Genomic DNA, 21,014 nt, shown 5'->3' with positions numbered 1-21,014 from the left:
AGGTGTAATGATCCATCCAGAGATAACTGTACTTCTTTAGATTTTAGTAATTAGTTATTTTGAAGGTAAATATGCTATAGTTTTTAATATAAAATTATGTCTTAAATTTCCACTATGCTTGGAAGAAACCGACGATATATGAAATGTCATATTTTGCCTGTCACTTAGTGAGTACTCCAGTACTGACAATGATAAACACTTAAAAGCTTAAATCTTTAAAATGAATACTAATAATTAACAATATGTTTATATTATTCTGTTTCAGGTTGCACTGTATGAGCACTTTATTCCAGCAGGCATCAGAACATGTAAAGTCCTTGCATAAACGAGAAACTTGGAAAATAGAATTTGATACCAAGCATGGTGGCATTACAGCTCTTGTAAGTGTTGATTATCTAATTATTATTATGGTATTATATTGTATGTATAATATACAGAGTGTCCCATTTATCTTGTGCACTATTGTAACTTTTTTGTTTGGATAGGTATTGGAATTTTTGTTTTTGAGCGTTATGTTAGAACAAAGAGCTGACATGAGTATGGGGATTTGGTGCATGTAACTACATTATGGTACAAGAAACACGTGACGTCATCAATTTTTCAAATAGCACTACATACTTTAATCATGTTACATTGATTACACACACTTACAAATTTTGATAAATAGTTTGGTTCTTGAAAATGTCAGTTTCGTGGTCCATGTTGCCTTAATAAATATATATTTATTTTTTAAGAATAACTGTAAGGATACATTTTTAATGATTGGGCAGATTTTGTGAACCCTTTCACATAAAACCTAAAAAAAACCTATTTCACCTATTCCAAAAACCTAAAATGGTATTTTTAAAAACCTAAAAATCCGGTCCCTAGTTATAACACACATATTTGTGCATAATTAGGTTATATGTTTCTCTTTCAGCCTTCACAGTTTGAAAGTAAGGTGCAAGAGGTGGTGCAGCTGGTGAAGGAATCCGTTCTGTTGGGAGAGCAGAGAGAGATGCAGATTCTTGAAAACAGCAGTGCACAGAGGGAGCTGAGTGCTCTTGTACAAGGCCTGCTGCTCAGCTTCTCGCAGGTAGTTGACTTATTTTTGCTTTTGAAGTATTAATGATAAATATCAGCTGTCCGAAAAGGAGTGATATGGAGGAAGTCAGGATAAGGAAAGAAAACAAAGATCTACTGTTGATATTTAATAACACATGCATTATTAGTTAAATTACTGAAGAACTAGTGGAATCGAACCGAACTGAAGCATGTTGCAGTGTAAAATGGATCGCATAAAGCTTAGTACAGTTCTGTGATGACATGGAAAAGGAAGAAATACGTATCTAAACAAAAAAAAAAAGAAAAGGAAATACTTGACTCATGATATTTTTAACTAGGGATATACATGGAGAATTTTCTACTTTGTTTCACTATAATTCTGATAGATGAAACAAAATTTCGCTTTGTAACTCTTCTTTGGATTTTATTTTTTACATGATGTTTCCATTAATTTCATCATCATCATCATCATCATCATCATCATCATCATCATCATCATCATCATCATCATCATCATCGGTGCTACAACCAAAACGGGCCCTGGCCTTCTTGATTCTCTACTTCCAATCTTCTCTATCCCGGGCTCTCACTTCCCAATTCCTACACTTTAATAGCTGCTGGCAATCTTCCTTGATTGAGTCCTTCCATCTTTTCCTAGGTTTTCCAATAGGTCTTTTGCCATATATCTGTCCTGCATAGCCATCTTCAGTATGCCTGAATTGTCCATTCTCTGAACATGTCCAGCCCATTCTAATTTTTTTAGTTTCACTATTACTGAAATCTCCAAATCTTTGTATCTATTGTAAATTTCTTTGTTATATCTCATTCTCCAGACCCCATTGTCTCTAACGGGTCCGAGAATTCTTCTTAATACTTTTCTTTCAAAACTATTGATTATGTTTTCTATTTTTTTGGTCATAACCCATGTTTCGCATCCATAAATTAATACCGGGCGTATCATTGTCTTGTAAAGCCTCATTTTGGTATTTGGGTGAATTTGTTTAGATTTGAACATGGGTAAAAGATTATAATAAGAACGATTAGCTTTAAGTATCCTGTTTTGTATTTCCTGATTGTCATCGTTTCTATTGTTAATTATTGTTCCCAGATAATTAAAATAGTCCACTCTTTCTATTTTGTGATCATCTATGGTAATGCTGGAGGTAATTGGACATGTTGAGTGTGTTTGTGTCAGAGTCTTTGTTTTGTCACAGTCAATGCTCAGGCCCACCTTTTTGGAAGATTGTTTTAAGTTTTGATAGGTATTTATTAAGTCTTGTTGGGTTCTAGCCATTATATTTATGTCGTCAGCGTAAGCAGCAAGCTGTACTGATTTGTATATTAGCGTACCGTTGGTATTCATATTCAATTTCCTTATCACGTACTCCAGGGCCATGTTAAAGAGCAGCAGCGCTAGCCCATCTCCTTGTTTTAATCCTCTTCCTACTAATTTTGATTGTGATATTTCTGTCTGGATTTTGATTTGAAATACTGTATCTTCCATTGTCATTTTCCATTAATTTACTTATTTCATTTCAAGCATTATCACGGAAATAATTATTACTGTAGTATATTTTGTAGTGGATAATTTATCAGTTTCCCTTATTAAATTGTAATTTTCTGTATAGCCTACGTACTATTTAAGCAATACGTTTCAATAAACAAAATACTCTACCAGAAAAAGGATATGGCTCATTTGTTTTTTCACGAGAACATCCGATCATATCTGAGACAAGAAATTCTGTTCTGGCAGTGGAATAAATTTTCTAGCTCATGAATTCAATTCTATTCAATTTGGTTTGGTTCGATTCAATTCACTGCTTTCTGCTATCTTCCATTTAAATACATTGTGAAGAGGAATTCTGTTCCATTCGATTTCACTAAGCGGGAGCGAGCCTTAAGACTGTTGGCTTTCCACGCCTGTGATACAAACAGAGGGTTATTTATAGTTTCATTCCCAAGGGAAAGTCCTTCACTTGAAACCCAGCATTCTCCAATCTTTCCTATTTTCTGCCTTCCTCTTAAGGTAAGCGTTCACTACATCGTATCGCACTGCTCGTACGAATCGCACGCAATGGATATTTTAAGTGCAGTGCGTTCACTGTAACTGCTTCACCTCATCGCCTCATCGGATTTCCCTATCAGCCGTTTAAAACATGACGTCGTACGATATTGACATTACTGAAAGCAAAGGAATTGAGGTTAGATCTATTAATTACGTCTGTTAGCGAATAAGAATTTGTAATTGCTTCATGCATTTTAATTGAAGAGGAAGAAACGAAAGAAATATTGGTTACATAATATATTTGCAAGAAACGACTTGATTACTGTAATGGGAACGCCTCAAATTATATAATTCTTCGCAATTTTCTACACGCGAAATAAGTTTTCCATCTGCCATTTTGGCGCGACACTGAACATGGCACAACATAATAGTAACAGTTGAGCAATTAAAATTGATTTATTAAACAAGGCCATGATCGCACACATCGGAAAAGTTGCCCATCCTAAAAAGGTGGATGGATTTGCCGTGAGGCGATGCGTCCAATACGATGTAGTGAACGCGGTTACATATCAATTACAGCAAAGATAGTCTTTTTCCGATCCGTGCGATTCGTCCAATGCGTGCAATACGATGTAGTGAACGCCTACCTTTAGTCTCCCCATGTCTCTCAATGTTGTCTGTCATCTGATATCTTCTTCTGCCCTAACTTTTTCCCCTTTGCTATTTCTTCCAGTGTATCCTTCAGAAGGCAGTTTGTGAGCTATTTGTCTTCTAATTTAAATCAAAATATGCTTTGTAACAAGTTCTTTATTTTTTTTTCCCAGTCATTAGAAAATTGTGCATTCAGTAATGAAGCAATGATGCAGGAAGACCACTCCTCAGCAGTATCGCAGCTTATTGGCTCTCCAGCTGTTTATAGGGGCTCTGAGAAGGAAGGCAGTGGACCAGTGAGTAACTGAGTCTTCTTTCGTTATTTTCTTTTTCCTCTAAGATCTATAAAATTATATGTGATTTTGTTTTCATAATGTAATCTGATGTAGATACTTACTGATTTAAAGATAACTCTTTATTATTATTATTATTATTATTATTATTATTATTATTATTATTATTATTATTATTATTATTTTATTATTTATTTATTATTATTTTATTTTTATTATTTTATTATTATTATTTATTATTTTATTTTATTTTTTTTTCATATCATATCCCTCTTTTTATTCAGTATGCTCCATTGCAGTAATGCAATACTACACACATTTGTTGCTAAGCTTACACTGTTTTTACATTCTGTCTGAACTTAAAACAAAACTAATAGTAAACTATGTACAATATTTACAAGGATGTAAAGTCAGCTGACTGAATAGAGTTTATGAATTATTTAAAATTATTAATACTAATACTACTGGGTGTTCATTTCAAAGTGTGTCATGACGTCACTGTTGTTGAGTCACCGATTTGAAGCGAGTTTCAGCTTATATGTCAGAGAAGTTGCCTATTATTCAAGGCGTTCTTCAATCTGAACTTGAGAACGTGTACGGTATAACTTGAACGTCGTAGCAACAGATGGCGGTCTGTACGGTCTGTGTGCTACCATAACCTCTTTCGAACTGTGTTTTGCGCCGGCAAGTCGTACGCAGGGTATTTGTTATCATCGGTTGCGTACGGCAACATTCCACAATACAAATCAAATGCTCCGTGTCCATGTTGACCGTCGAAGTTAATGTCAACAAATACGTAAGTAATCGTCTTAGCCCTCTCCCCATATCTCGACAGTACGTATTTCCAAACAGTTCACATTCCTGCCACTACCGGCGTTACCGTACGTATCGGTACATACTCTTCAGAATGAACGCCGTACATGCTAGGCAACTTCTCTGCCTCATAGATAATACACCTCTGTGGAAGTGAAGGAAGATTGAATTCTCTAGGCTCATCGGCTAGCCACATGAGACATACAGCGAGCCATGACACACTTTGACCTGAACACCCAGTATTTTAACTGGAGTAGTATCTTCACTATTTACAATATAATACACTGCCGTGAAGTCTATTGAATTAATAAAGGTCGTGAATTACTTATAATTATTTTAACATATCTAACTACTACTACTACTACTACTACTACTACTACTACTACTACTACTACTACTACTACTACTGAATACTAATACTAATTTTAAGTAGAGTAGTATTTTCACTATTTATAATATTTACAGTGATGTGAAATCTATTGATTGAACAAAGTTTCTGAATTCTTTATAGTGTTTTAACAATAGTTTCTCATGTGACACTGGCCATCTATCTTGATTTCTATAATATATTGATTTGCAACAACATCAATAATAAATGTGGAAACGAGCTGGAAGCAACTGCTGCAAAATTAAGAAATCCATGATTGATAATTTATAATGTACCTGACGAAGTCCAAATAGATGATGTGAAGAAAGCGATATTATTATTATTATTATTATTATTATTATTATTATTATTATTATTATTATTATTATTTTATTGTTATTATTATTGTTATTTTTATTATTGTTATTATTATTATTATTATTATTATTATTATTATTATTATTATTATTATTATTATTATTATTATTATTATTTACAGACACCGTGTATGACATAAATTAGTACTGTATTAACATTAGCTATATATGTCCTTTTCAGGCGTGGGAACAGAGATTGCTGACCACACTAAGCAATTGTCAGTACACTGCCAAAGTTGTGCTACCTCGTCTCTCTGAGCTGTTTACTCGCCATGGTTACCCATCACCCATACTGCCCATAGCAACTGCTACCAATGCATTGAATACTCTGGATAGACGGATTCTTGAGGTCTACCTAGAGCAGAAAAGTGATCCCTTGGTGGGAACAATAGAGCCCTCGATGTATTTGGGACGATTTGATTGGGACACACCACGGAAACCTACAGATATTAGACCTTATGCCAAAGAAATCATTACTAACATGATTGGTGTACATGCAGAGGTAAATACAATGTATTGCTGAAATTTTAATTTTATTTCCGAAAGTCAATGTACTGTATTTACTGAAACATAAGGATACAGCACATATATCTAGAGGTGTGAAATTATAGTACAGTATAATTCCTTGTATCCGGCAACTGTGGGACAAAGCCAGTGCAGGATAATTGGAAAATACGTTTATAGGTTATGTACAGACATACTGTACTGCACAAAAAATTTTTTCCATGTTGAAATTTAGTAATTTTCATATAGATATTTAAAAATAAAGTTTTGAAATACGTACAATGTTTATTTTTAGTACTGAATACGGTAATGTACATTCATCAGTTCATAATTATTGTAATACATAATAGCGTAAAAATATTAAACCTTTTCATAACCTAATGACAATTTTAAATATCGACCATGTGACATGAAGAGCAGTGTAACCAACATCGCAACCAGTGTTGCCAACAGTTGTTCGTATAATCCCCCTAGATGACTTTCGAAAACCCGCGATTTTCTAGCAAATATCTCTAGATTTTAATGTATACTTATTATTCAATAATAATAATAATAATAATAATAATAATAATAATAATAATAATGGTCAAGGTAGAGCATTCACCCGCCAGTGTAACGAATATTGCACACTTTTATCATTGCCAATGTGGCGCTATAAAGCAATTTTGAACACTTTTATCACAGACAAAACCTATTTAAATTCTTATTGCACTATATATGTTGCCGTTAAAACCTAAAATCCGACAAAACCAGTTTCAACTAGTAAAAAGTAATTTTAAAATATAGATAGATAGAAAGCGAATTTTCGTAAGATCTAGAATCAATGACAAGTTAGGTTTGGTTTTTATAGGTCTTTTTAGGCTTTTACCAAACAAAAACCTAAACAAACCAAAGCTAACCTGACACTGATTATAGATTATACGAAAACTCACTTTCTATCTTTATTTGCTTAAACTAGTTTTTACTAGCTGAAACTGGTTTTGACGTATTTCGGGTTTTAATGGCAGCATATATAATATGGAATTATCACTACATTAACACATCCATTATATCACAGAACACGCACTGAACGAATTAAACGTAATTATGAAAGCCGCTTATAATGCTAATATGAATTTCATTTCAGTAACTTTAAAGATTAAAAACCACTAGTATTCCCGCTAAGCGGGATAATATAATTTTGCCCGCGAGATGGTTATCCAAAAAAGCTAGATTTAACGGGAAAACCACTGAATTGGCAACACTGATCGCAACTATGAAGATGAAGTAGCGCTCGATGATTTGAACCTCTTTAACATATTTCTAATGTCTTCTTGTTTATATATACTGTCTATCAGTAGAATGAAACTTTATGCGATGTGGGAACAGAGAATTTCACACTTTCCTATTTAGACTCGTCCAACACCCCTTCGAAATAGGCGAGTTCAAGTGATAAATTTAAAGATATCATCTCTGCGCATTGTTTGCAAGGCCCAAGTGACAGCTTACCAATGCTACCTGATCTACTCCAGGGACATAACGAGGTTTTCTGTCTATGTTTTCACGCATGAACAATGTAAAGAGTAAACAATATGCAGCATGTGCGATCCACGAAAACCACTCACATCTTCGTCCGACTCTTCCCTTTCATGTGAATGACTTTTTTTTTTTTTGGCCTAGCCAATAGTGCCGTTATTTTGGTATTGCTGGTTATTTGGGTGCCGGATGGGAGGGATTTTACTGTATTAATTATTTGAAGAAATAGTACTAATTAGCTAAAACCTCTTTTGCAAATGCAATTTATCGTGATAATATCCATTCATAGCATTATTTCGCAATAATGAAACTAGCTTCAAAGGGTTGCAATTTTTGTTATGTAAAGGCTCATTCACAATGAAAATTAAACATAACGTAAGTGTTAACTTAATGTTACAGTAAAATCAAGAAGTCATACCATCATTCACGATGGGAACATAAACATAACAGCAAAGATACTTGGTAACCATGGAAACATAACAACGACGCCATTTCCTCATATTCTGTCGTATACTTCAGCGCTCCACGATTGTGTTCTGTTTGCAAATCACGTAAGCATAAGCATGAAAGTTTGGAGGTTGCAAACTTTCATGTTAACGTCTTACGGTAATGTTTATGTCAATGCTTATGTGAATCATTGTGAATGATCCCATTTGGTAGCCTGGGCGCAAACTTCTGTGTTTATGTTACAGTTATGTTTAATTTTCATTGTGAATGGGCCTTAAGGAAAACTGAAAAAATGAGTAAAAGCATGCTTCTTATTTTTATCACATTTATGTTCTCATTATGAATGATAGTATGACCACAGTCTAGTATATACAGTCATGAAGCTTGAGTTATGAGGTTGCTAGGAACAATAGACTGTGCAGATACTATTTCGCATTGTCTGTAATGAGGCAATAGTAGTGATCATAGTGGTTAGCAACTATCTATCAATGGATATTTATTACATATTGAGCTTCGTGATTGTATATACTAGACTGTGGTATGACTTCTTAATTTTACAGTAATGTTACATTCTTAAATTAACACTTTTGTTTTCATTGTGAATGGAGACCCTCCTCACTCCTTGTGTAATGAAAGTTGATTAGAAAGAGTCTTGTATTGAAGTAAATATGGTAATAATGTCCATTAAAATTTTAGAAAACTGCTTGCTGAATTTTGAAACATCCTATTTTTAATCAGAAAGTCTTAAATTAACCTTGTTGCTTGAAAACAGGTACATCGTGTCTCCCCAAATCTCGTGTCACGTGTACTGACGCAAATAGTGGAGACAGTAGCAGAAGAATTGTCTCGTTTGATGTCATGCGTGACTCGCTTCAGTGTGGAAGGTAACCAGCAAGCTAGAGCTGATATCCGGGCTGTGGAGGAGACAGTTAGATTGTTCACCACTCCATCAGCACAGTAAGTTCTACTTTCTATTTCCTAGCATTTACTCTTTCTCCAAAATAGCGTAAATGAAGATAATAATAAATCTATATATATATAATTTGAACTGGTAATGGAAATTACGGGAAAACGGCTGAACGTATTATAATAAATGACCCCTCATTTTGAAGCTTTGAACCCAAAGTTTTTCAGAAAAATAGTAGTTTTCAGTGAAATGTCAATTTTTCAACATAATTTTCCTATTTTCTAAAATCCATCTGTTGTCAGTAATTGCATTTCAGAATAAAACAAAACACACACTACAGTAAACAATATTACATGAAGGCCATGATCTGCAAGAATGCTGACATATTTAGAGTTCAAATTAAATTGATAATTAAAAATTCAAGACTGGCTAAAAATAATTTACAGGTCTAATTCTGTGGTGTGTAATTTTCTGAGTACAGCTGTGTAGTGGATATTAAAAACTACAAAACTTGAGGTGGTTTGATGACATTATTATCATTAGAAATGAAATATTATTATAGTTAATGCCATGCTGGAACTATTTTTCATTAATTATACATATTAATGCTATATTGATGATATGAAAGTGAAACTTTTAGGGTTATGTAACTACATGTAGAGAATATCTTAAATTAGATATTGATTTATATAATTTACTGAGTGGCGGCTATATAGTATATATAGTATATGTTACTGAAAACTATAAAACTTACGTAAGATAATAATATTGTTATTAAAAATCAAATATTTTTATAGTTATTAATAAAATGGGGTTGGGTCTTTTTCATATATTTAATGGCCGTGTGGTGTAGATATTTATATGCGTGATTCTCTTCAGTATTGGCTCGAGAGAGCGCAAAAATTACAGTTCCTTAGGAAAGACCAAAAGGTATTACTTACTGATAAAATAAGAGGCCTACAAAGATTTTGTAGTCTCTCAATCATTTCAGCAAGATCTCTTAGCAGGATAAAGTGATTTTACTTTCTACATTTCAAGATAGTTTACAACACATGCAGCAGCTATATCAAGATGCTATGTCTATTGTTCGAAAGCAAAGCAAACCTGATATATATTTTTTTTAACTTTCACCTACAATCCACAATGACCTGAAATAGCTATTGCTTTACTCCCACGTGAAAAACCGATCGATCGTCCTGACATTGTTACTTGCGTTTTCGCTTTCAAACTAAAAAACTGAAGGTGTATAGGTTCAAGAAAAAGTACTTGGCATAAAAACCATTCAGAGGGAGTATGTTTCATTATTATGGAAGCAAATTACTTTCAGAATGTCTGGTATTCTTCATTGAAAATAAATCTGAAAAATGTTTATTTGAACATCTAATGAACTTAGTTTGCAGCTTTTGCTGCACAAGCCACTAGTATTATTATAATTCATGAAAAAAAAGTCTACATTAAATGTAAACCATTCACGTAGGGTTTTATTTTTTGGTCTTTTTTTTTTCCTTCAGAAAAAAAGGTACAGTATATGATAGATTATCCAAACATGATTGAGTAAAATAAGCGTTCCTAGATCTGAGTTGCACATATCGTTCCCTGCAAGGCAGAACATTTTGCTAACTTTACAGGAGAGGCAATTACGATAGTTATCCAACATGGTGGTGAATACGATAGTCAAAGTTTAAACCAACCCATCAGAGGGGGAAAAATTGTTGGGCTCACGGAACTTTTACAGTTGATGCAAAGTGCTGGGCAATTTATTCTAAGCACCATAACTCATTTTCGGTAAAAGTGTCACTTAAGGTACGGTCACACGTCTCTACTTTTGCAGCGCTGCAGTACAAAAAACTGCGCAACTCTTGTACTGCGACGTGTGAACAACGGTGCAACCCGAAAAGTAGCGGCTGCCAAACCTGCTGCCTGCTACTTTTCCATACTGCGCGCAGCTTAAAAGTAGCGACGTGTGTACAGGGTTCTCAGGGTTGCCGCTGCAGCATTTTTGATATCGGTTTTGTTGAAACTTTTGCTGTGGTTGCAGCCAGTGTTGCCACCCAAATGTGCCAATGATACTTTTATTGTTTGGATGTATTTTAATGTTAGATGTGATGAAAATAAATTATTTGTAACAGTTATTAAATACACAACACAGTCTGAGCATAAATGCTGACGATATAATTCATTTTTTAAATTTTCCATAGCGTAGTTCCAAACAGGAGGGTTGCCAACATTGATTACGTGAATATACTGTTGGTTATCATTTAAGTATATAGGCGTTTTTAAAAGCTTTATAGTAAAAATAATGTCAATTTCTGAATACTAGATACGACAGAAAAGCAAATAATAGATAAGGAAGCTTTCGCATGAGTTTCTTAATAATGCGAACATAACTACAAAATGTATATTGAGAAGTCAACACGGAGATGGAAACCTGCAGCATGACTACGGCTGCAAAAGTAGCGCCTTGTGTGTGAACAGACTCGCAACCTCCAGTTGCAACTTTTGCAGCATTCGGGTTGCGCAGCTTACGTGTGAACACGACACGCAACCTTTGCAGCTGCAGTACAAAAGTTGTGCTGCAAAAGTAGCGATGTGTGACCGTACCTTTACGATACTTTGGCTTGCAGGGGACGATATATTATATTAATAATGTTGTAGTAAATGTATGCTGAGTTTAATTTATTGTACAAATTCTTTAGGTAAGAAGTGAAATATTTTTTAGGACAAAGTTATAATGCTTTAGTAAATATCATTGTCTTGTTTGCAGGAGTTTCTTTGAAGAGGCATTGGAAGCAATTCCACCACTTACAAGTACAGCTGACAAGAAGTAAGCAGAAGAATTGTTATTTTTAACTATTGTATAATAACATCTAAACCGGAGATGCAAAACTGTGCTACAATTGTGGCACACGTCACAAGCCCGAAACACATGACTCAGCCCTTCCTTTCACTCCACACGTCATTGGATATGGTGGGAGGAGAGGACATATGTATTCAGTGTGCTTGTGGACGTCTCAGATACGTAATTCAAGGCTGGGGGATTGTTGACAGGGAACATACTCTTTCCCCATGCTTCCACCCCTCTCTTCCGCAGTTCTGCATCCCTGTTCCATTTCTTGAATATATGTGTCTTTCGTTTTTATCTATATTTTTTTCTCAATACTTCGTCACAAAAACATTTTTTTCAAAATTAATTTTTAAACCAACTCTTCAGTGTTTTCATTTCAACTTGTTAATCTATTTTCTATTTCTCGGACATATCTTCCTCGAATCAGAGTGATATCTGCATAGGAAGAGTCTTAATAACCAGATCTCCTAGTCTTCAACACTTTCATACATACTTCATCACAATATTGAAAAGTATTGGTGATAATACACTACCGGTATCTTTTTGGAGTCCTTTATTTGTACAGAACCATTCTGAAGTGACCACATGTCTCCAAACACAACTCACATATTCTTCATATGTTATTTTTATCCTTTCTACAAGAGACATTAATATCCCTAAATTTTTCATTATTGTCTATAACTTTTCTGGCCGTATCTAATATCTTCATTTTGATTGTTTCAATATAACAGCTATTGAATTGTTGTGTAGCTACCAATATTAAATGTCTTTCCTCTTGAAACAATGTGGAGAATTAATTTGATTTTAATATGTTTATAATACAATTTTACATATATATTTAGTGTTACTATATAGCTGAAAAAATGAGAAAAACCTTCAAATCCTAAATTGATTTCATTCTGTTCTGAGTTTAGTATCCTTTCCGATATTGAATTTACATTTTCAGAAATTGAGGTTAGCATTTCTGAAGTTAAATTTATTTTTTTTTTATATGAATTAACCCTTTCCGGAATTGAGGTCAGCTTTACCGAAATTAAATGATTTTCATTTTTTAAGTACAAATTAAACATTTCCGAAATTGAGGTTAAAAATAAAGATGAGCTTTTCTATGTCTCTGAAGGGCATTGGCCTCCTGTTAAGGGGTTAGCTTTACCGAAATTAAGTTTCTTTTTTGTAAATATGAATTAACCATTTCCGAAATTGAAGTTAGCTTTACCAAAAGTATTTTTTTTTTAATATGAATTAACCATTTCCGAAACTGAGGTTAGTTTTGCCGAAATTAAGTTTATTTATTTTTTTTAATATGAATTAATAATTTCCGAAATTGAGGTTAGCTTTCCGAAATTATTGTTATTTTTTTAATGAATTAACCATTTCCGAAGCTGTGATTAGCTTTACCGAAATTAAATTTGTTTTTTTTTTATATGAATCAACCATTTCAGAAATAGAGGTTAGCTTTACGGAAATTAAATTTATTTATTTTTTATTTATTTGTGTATTTAAGTTATTTATTTATTTATTTTAATATGAATTAACCATTTTCGAAAATGAGGTTAGCTTTACGGAAATTAAATTTATTTATTTATTTATTTATTTATTCTTCTTCTTCAGCTACAGGGATTAGGCCTATTGGCCTGTTCCGTCTCAAGGCTTAAATCATCTGTCCAATTTATTTATTTATAATATGGATCAACCATTTCCGAAATTGAGGTTAGCTTTACCCAAATTATTATTATTATTATTATTATTATTATTATTATTATTATTATTATTATTATTATTATTATTTAAATAATACGAATTAACCATTGCCGAAATTGAGGTTAGCTTTACCCAAATTATCATTTTTTAATAACATGAATTAACCATTTCCGAAATTGAGATTAGCTTTACCGAAATTAATTTTTTTAATATGAATGAACTATTTCCGAAATTGAGGTTAGCTTTACCCAAATTATTCTAATTTTTTTAATAATATGAATTAACCATTTCCGAAATTGAGGTTGTCTTTACCGAAATTAAATTTATTTTTGTTTTATTGTGAATTAACCATTTCCAAAATTGAGGTTAGTTTTACCGAAATTAAAATTATCTTTTCCAGAATTGAGGCTGAAAAGATATAGATCTAATTTCATTGGTTGAAGTTGCGCAGATACTTAGTTCATCTTTTTTTTTTTCAGGGTGGTGGAGGATATTTTGAGCAAGTTCCGTGTCAGGATGAGACTTCAGCTCATGTGTTTCGGAGATCCTAAGAGCCAGCAGACTGCGGGAGGACCAGGTATGTGATGTTAGCAAGAGGACAAAGAGTCTAGAAGAGGAAGCCAGCAACTCTCGCTGTCCACAGTGTACTGGGAGACACCTGTGTGAGTTTGACAGAGATTTGGCTTCTTGTTTCAGTGCATAAAACAAGGAATTCTTCCGTACAAAGGAGAATCCTCTAAAAACTTGAATTAATTTATTTAACTAATGATTATTGTTAAAGGTACTAGTACTAGTAATGTAGCATTTATAGATTAGAATATTATTATGACAGAATGCTTGTACAGTATGTAGTTGAGATATACAAGGAATGTTGGGTTTAATATTTAGTACTTCAAAGATGCGTTTCTTGGCTGTTTCTATATTTATTTATCATAATATATTTATGTCCAAAATTCGTTAGAAATGTATTACTTTGTAGAAGAATTGTGAAATCCTTTGTCATTAAATTCAAACTCTAAAATGCACACCATTGTTTTCGGGAGGATATAACTGTGATATTCCAAACAATTACATGAATCAAAAGAACTATAAGAAAAATGTTGTGGTCCTATGCCAGTTATGTTCAAAGACCCACCTTTCTCACCCAACAAATCGTGCATCGTCGATATTACGTGGGTTGGTAAGGAAACTATGCCTCTTCTTTTTTTTTTTTCTTTCAAATTTGGAGACCCATTAATATTTAAAATTTCATTTGGGAACCACGAGATGTCTCTAATTACACCATACCGAGTAACAGTATGATCCGTCACATGAAAGCAAAACAATAGCTGTTCAAAATGATGGATGTTTCTGGTATGTGTATAAAACGAAGGGCTGTGGTGATGGAGAAAATGTGATGTCCTCGAAACAGGTTGTATGTGTAAAGCCCAGTAGCCCACAGAAGTCATAACTATGTTGAAACTGAAGGAGAGGTAAACCTTAGTTAATGTATGCAATCACTTAATCATAGATATCGCCAGTAGTAGATGATTTGATAAAGAAAAATGGTTTTGTCTTCTCTGAAAAAGATTGTTCTGTTCACTGACAACCTATCTTGTTTACATTCTTAAATTGACAAAATATGAAACAAAATGAGAAATATGTAAGAATGATTATATAAAATAAAACCCATTGTCTGTTGCATCTGTGGTTCTAGAACTAGTGTTTCGTCTTTCATCCAGGTTGCCCAGGTTCACATTAGTCGGTGAATTCAGTGCAACAAGGTCATCTCATGTCGTCATAAATACCACTTCACAGAATATTCGCAATGAAAAATTACAAAACAGCTTGTGCAATATACACGTTTAAAACATGCAATTCACCGTCCAAGTCGAACCTTTGAAAGCAAGATCGACACATACATCGGTATTATGAAGTTTAAATGAGGAACATTACTAACATGTTCACATTTTCATAATTTTATGTATCATGTAATGTAGTTACAGTTTTTAATTTTACGCATATTAAGTCTGTACACTATTTTAGACATATCATAAGTTAATTTTTTAAAAAGTTCATTTCATCAAATTGTCATTGTATTTTACTACAGAGACTAGATATGAGATATTATACACACAGCCTGATGATGCCCGATGGGCGAAAACGTTCGTAATCTGCATTGTACAGAACATAATGACTACATATATGAATAAGTGTCATTAGTTTTTGTAAATTCGATTTGTCATATGAATGAATAAACAAAAAAATATTATATTGTATTATATTATATTCTGTCCGGCTATCATCTGTGTGTTTCTCGGAGCTCTAAAATTACATCTCAGGTGGCTTGCTAGGCCGGTCTGAGTTGGGTTTGATTTTGGGATTTTTCTTTCCCTAGACAAGTTGCCTCCCTAAGCTATAGAGTCTTGTCCACCCTCCTAATATATTTTGGGTGTTAGGCACCCTAGATGAACTGTCTTCACTTCGACTTCGAGCCTCATCTACCCGTTGTGGATTGCTCTTCGCGTCGCCTCGCCCCTTACTAGCCTGTAGCTTTCGCTCACATGCATATTCGTCTGGCTCATTGGATACTGAGCCCAGTGGCGGTTATTCAAGTGAAGTACATGAAGGCCACCTTCACCCCTTTTTTCGTGCTTTAATAAAATACATTTTATCAAGAAATTAAAATAAAATGAATTCTTCACTAAACCATATTTTGCTCTATTTTTTAATATCTTGTTCGGCTTAATCCGCTCAGTTAACGTTCACTGCAGTACTTCACACGAACCCCTCACCAGCCAGGCCATGTGGCTACTGGCTAGTAGACCAGCTGAAGGTCCGAATGAGGCTTTCCTTTTCGCCTTCAGTAAACACACCCGGTTGCCATGACAACGAGCTGCTTACTATGAATTACCGGTCCCTTTTGCGAGACTATTATGAGGGTCTGTGGAGCAGGCATTCATCTCCTTTCTCTATTCTTGAAAGACAGAATCTCTCTCTCGTCCAAACATTGGATCAGGGTGGCAAACTGTAATATTTTGCAACTAAATAAGAAAACATAAAATATTCTGTAAAGAAGTTAAATATTGTTTACATTTAGTATATAACGTATATATTTTGGTATTTTTTAACGTTAGCACCTTTTGAATATTATGTTTTGTATGGATTTTGAAATAATTTGAGTATCCTGTAATAAAGAAAGTTGGCATAACATTTGAAACTACGTTGTACATTTGACCCGCGCTGACCAACGATTTCGCTTTACGTATTCTTATTTCTTTGTTGTGACAAGTGCAGCGAAGTGTGAAGGTGTTACTACTTGTATTAATGCGATGAAAACATGAATCCGTTAAACGATTTAGTGTGTAATCTTTTGGAGACACCGTTCTCTCGTTGCTGTGCAGAAGATAGCAAGATATTTTAAAATACCGCAGAACAACAAGTCACATTAATATAACTATGAAAAAAGTGAAAAGTGGTGGTCGGTCATACAATATTCAGTTTTAAGATTCGTGGTATGCTGATTGCAACTGGTCATGTGAGAGTCACTATAACGAGAAGTTACAGTATATTGTTGGCCTTGTCTTCTTCTGGGGAACAAGAAACCCGCTTGGAATTCAACTGGATTTTGCGATTTCAGAAATGTCAATCGCGGTCTTTACAGCCATGCAGATTCAGCTGAACACATTAAATGTATTTTGCAATTAAAGACACTGCAGAAGAACATGAACACCATTGCGGATGCACTAAAGGAAAGTTATAGGTTATACGTAAGTCAATTTAATGAAAATGTACGTTTAAATAGACTGGTAATGCACACCGCAATCGATACGGTATTGTTTCTAAGCAAGCAGGAGTTGGCTTTTCGCGGTCATGATGAGAGTATTTCGTCACAGAACAGGGGGAATTTCAAAGAATTATTGGCTCTCATTTCATCGGCCCTATGAAAATTAGAAATCACTATGAAAAAAATTAGGCCTGTTCTTTCTGGGAAATCTAAAACGATTCAAATTGAAATAATTGATTGTATTTCTGAATGCATCAATGAACTTGTAAGAGATGAAATTACAAGTGCCCCTTTCTTTTCCGTTCAAGTGTAAGTTTTCTGTTCAAGAGAATACTGCTTTGATTTAATAGTAGCTACTTGATTTTACTGGATAGGTAAACTTATATTGGAAGTTGCATGTTCCGAAGTTGATTTAAAATATGAATACAATTTGCGATTATGATTGTGATTTTGAATTTTGTTATGGGTCCTATTTCTTGTGTACTCTTTTAATTTGATGTGTTGTATAAAATGTGTTAGATTTTGTCTTTTTTATGTCATGTGGACTTGTGGTTGTTTTATTATGTTGTGGTATGTATTGTGTGGAAGTTTTGTTGGGACAGTGAATTCTTCGGTATTAAGGGGACGTAGCTTCCGAAAATGTTGAAAATTTGTTTATTTTATATGCTGTGCTTTTCATAAAACTTAAGAAAATTGTGAATATATTACATTAATTCAATATGCCCATCGTATAGGTTACAAAAGCATTCGCGACGTCACGGGTATATAACGATTCCAGGAAATTACCTAGAATTCTATTGACCTTCACCTAATTTATCCGGCACGAGCCGCCACTGACTGAGCCCCTCCGCCACGACAAGGCGGCAATCCCCGGAGAGGAAATTTCTACAAATAAAACTAAATGTATGTGTATATCTAAGAACCCAATAAGATGTAAGCTGGAAGTTAATGGGAAAATTATACAAGTTATGGATTTTAAATATCTTGGGATACACATTTCTAGTTCTCGTAGAGTGATTGATGAAGTAAGAACTCAGGTCTTTAAAGCATCGAGAATATCAGGATACTTAAGAGATGTCATCTGGAAAAACAAATATCTAAACATAGAAAGTAAAGTAAAAATTTATAAAACATGTGTACGACCAATAATGACATATGGAGCGGATACAAGAGCAGATACTAGCCAAACGAAACAGCTCATGAGAACAGCAGAAATGAACACTTTAAGAACCATAGTAAGCAAAACAAGATTTGACAGAGTTAGGAACCAGGATGTTAGGAAGGAATGTAATATTATAGATGTTGAGACTTTCATCACAACGAGGAGAAGGGAATGGAGCTCCCATGTGGATAGAACTGACAACACGAGACTTATTAAGGCAGCAAAGAACCTACGCCCTAGAGGAAAAAGAGAAGTGGGCAGACCTCTCAAGAGATGGAATGAGACGTAACCATCATTGACGTAGTGTGTGTAAACAAACAGGCTTAGGCATATAGAAAATAAGAAGAAGAAGAAGATATTATATTCTATCAATAGTCTCTAGACACACACCTTCATCTCAAATAGCAGAAATAAATAAAATGCTCTCTCAACTAATAACACTCAATAAAATAATTGTATTCCAATGGATACCATCCCATTGTGGAATCCTGGGAAACGATGCTTTAGCAAAGAAGGGCAGCACTGCTACTTACAGACCTGTTACTAAATCTACGTATTACTCTGTGAAAAGATTTATTAAATCTACATACTTAGACTTCAACAAACAAAATTTGATAACACAATCCCAAAGGAAAAAATGGAACTCTCTGCATCATAATCCACAGTTAATTCCCGATTTACCACGAAAATCGTCTGTAGCTGCATTTAGATTGGCAACAGGCCATGATTGTTTGGCCAAACACCTGCATAGAATTGGAATATATCAGTCCCCTAACTGTCCATTGTGCAACTCAAACCAAGAAATGGATTCGAAACACCTCAAAATCTGTGCTTCAGTGGCTGGTCATGATAATATCTTTGAAAAATATTGGAGTGCAAGAGGTCAAATTACTTTATTGTCAAACGCCTGGCATTAGAAAACAACAACATATATAAAATTTAATATAGATTGCCATTTAAAAAAAGTGTTATTTTTTGCCACACTCTGTACATGGATCAATACTTTTGTGAGATCACAGCCATAAGTTTCAGTTAGATATCTACAACAACTTTTGTTTTTGGTATTTTTTCATAAAATGAATATATTGTAAATTTTTATACTGAACAACAATGTAATTTTATTATCTCAACAATAACTCTTGACTCTCTACAATTTAATTTTGCTCCCGTCAACAGTGGGATTTGCTCTCCGCGTTCGTTATTGCACTCCACAAACAACAATGACAATTTACTTGGACTATTACGAACAACAATGAACTGTTAATCTTAACTAATATTCACAAAGCACTATTTACAACACATAACTGTCAGTTCTCAGTTCACAGCTCGTTTGTCTTGGCTAGTTCTTCTAGCTCAGTCACTCGCGTTCACAGAATCTCGAACCCCAGACCTTCAGAGACGATCCGCTGCACTTCGAATTCAGGTCCCCCAACTGCGGTCCACTGCACTCGAACTCCGGGCTGCAGGCTCCACAGTTACGGACACAACTCAAGTCGCGCTCTGGTCTCGAAGCTGGCTTCACTGCTACACAAGACTAACTCGCTTACTGTCCAAATCTGCCTGTAACAACATTGGCTTACTGACGGGCTGAATAAACTGCTCAAGTTCACTCGCGTTTCTTCTTTTATAACTAAACCATAGTTACGAGAAATTTCTATGGGTGTCCAGAGATAGCTCTCTCGAATTATCTGGATATCTCCACTTCGACGGACTGCTGGACGATTCGGGAGGGTCCGTCCCCCCCTTCACTCCGCACGTAGCAGTTTGCTTCCTTCCTCACTCAGCAAGTAGCAGATGTGCGTGCAACCTCCCCTCGCCGCGTTGCCATAATACACCCCCCTCTGCCCTCTCAGCATGCAGATGCTCCCCGTACCAGCGTTTCGTCTGCCGTGCGCCCTGTCGGACACGCGTTCGAATCCCGGTGCAGCTGTCACAATATAAAGAGTTATTAGCAATATTCCATACTTAATTAACACTCTGTATATTTATTTTTACATTTTGGCCAAACATTCAGCCCTAGTGTCCCTTGAAAATGAAAGAAATGGCTCTTACAACCTTTATTATTTTGTTGATCAGCAGAGTCTTTAAAAACAATGACAAGTTTGAGTCGTATTTTGATTCACATAGTCCGAAACTCGCTCTTCCCTCAGAGTTCAGCAGTAAATTGCCGAGCTTGTAATGTGACGTTTACATCGCGGGAAATCAATAGGTAAACAGAGAATGGTTTCTCCTACTATGGTGATAACTTCAACTGGGAAAATTTGCTTCAATTTTGGAAACTGGCTTACACTACAGCCATGTTGTATGGGCCCTAACTGAGCCTATTACCCTATCTGTTGTCCAGGTTGGTCTATTGATTAGTCTGTCACTGGCTTTGGATGTAGATATCTTGATTTAAATTGATGTTGAGCAAGCCAAGCAACCTCCCTGGAATACTAAATATTAAATCTGATAAACTGCATCAGTACTACTATATTATCTCAACGAAAGTAGACAGAATAATGACCTATTTTCACTTATGCCAGAAGAATATCGCTTTAGTGGAACATTGCTAAGTAAATCTAATATTTCCTGCGAAAGCAAATGTAAATAAATAGACACAAAATAACTTCTCTGC

The 21,014-nt window shown here is 34.5% G+C and overlaps 1 protein-coding gene across 2 annotated transcripts in view; it reads left to right on the top strand.

The window, feature by feature from the left end:
- Positions 1-16,041, top strand: part of Sec5 (secretory 5) — a 49,285-nt gene extending 33,244 nt beyond the window's left edge. For both annotated transcript variants that reach the window (XM_069825350.1, XM_069825351.1), the window contains 7 exons: positions 266-380; positions 920-1,075; positions 3,874-3,996; positions 5,732-6,052; positions 8,789-8,973; positions 11,688-11,747; positions 13,949-16,041. In XM_069825350.1, the coding sequence (XP_069681451.1) occupies positions 266-380; positions 920-1,075; positions 3,874-3,996; positions 5,732-6,052; positions 8,789-8,973; positions 11,688-11,747; positions 13,949-14,054 (1,066 nt within the window). In that variant the 3' untranslated portion in view covers positions 14,055-16,041. The remainder of the gene's footprint in view (positions 1-265; positions 381-919; positions 1,076-3,873; positions 3,997-5,731; positions 6,053-8,788; positions 8,974-11,687; positions 11,748-13,948) is intronic.
- The last annotated feature ends 4,973 nt before the right edge of the window (positions 16,042-21,014 follow it).

The sequence above is a fragment of the Periplaneta americana genome, chromosome 5, assembly GCF_040183065.1.
Source record: "Periplaneta americana isolate PAMFEO1 chromosome 5, P.americana_PAMFEO1_priV1, whole genome shotgun sequence".
NCBI classification, from domain to species: domain Eukaryota; kingdom Metazoa; phylum Arthropoda; class Insecta; order Blattodea; family Blattidae; genus Periplaneta; species Periplaneta americana.
The sequence above is the reverse complement of the archived record's forward strand: the minus strand, read 5'-3'. Positions and strand labels throughout refer to the sequence as shown.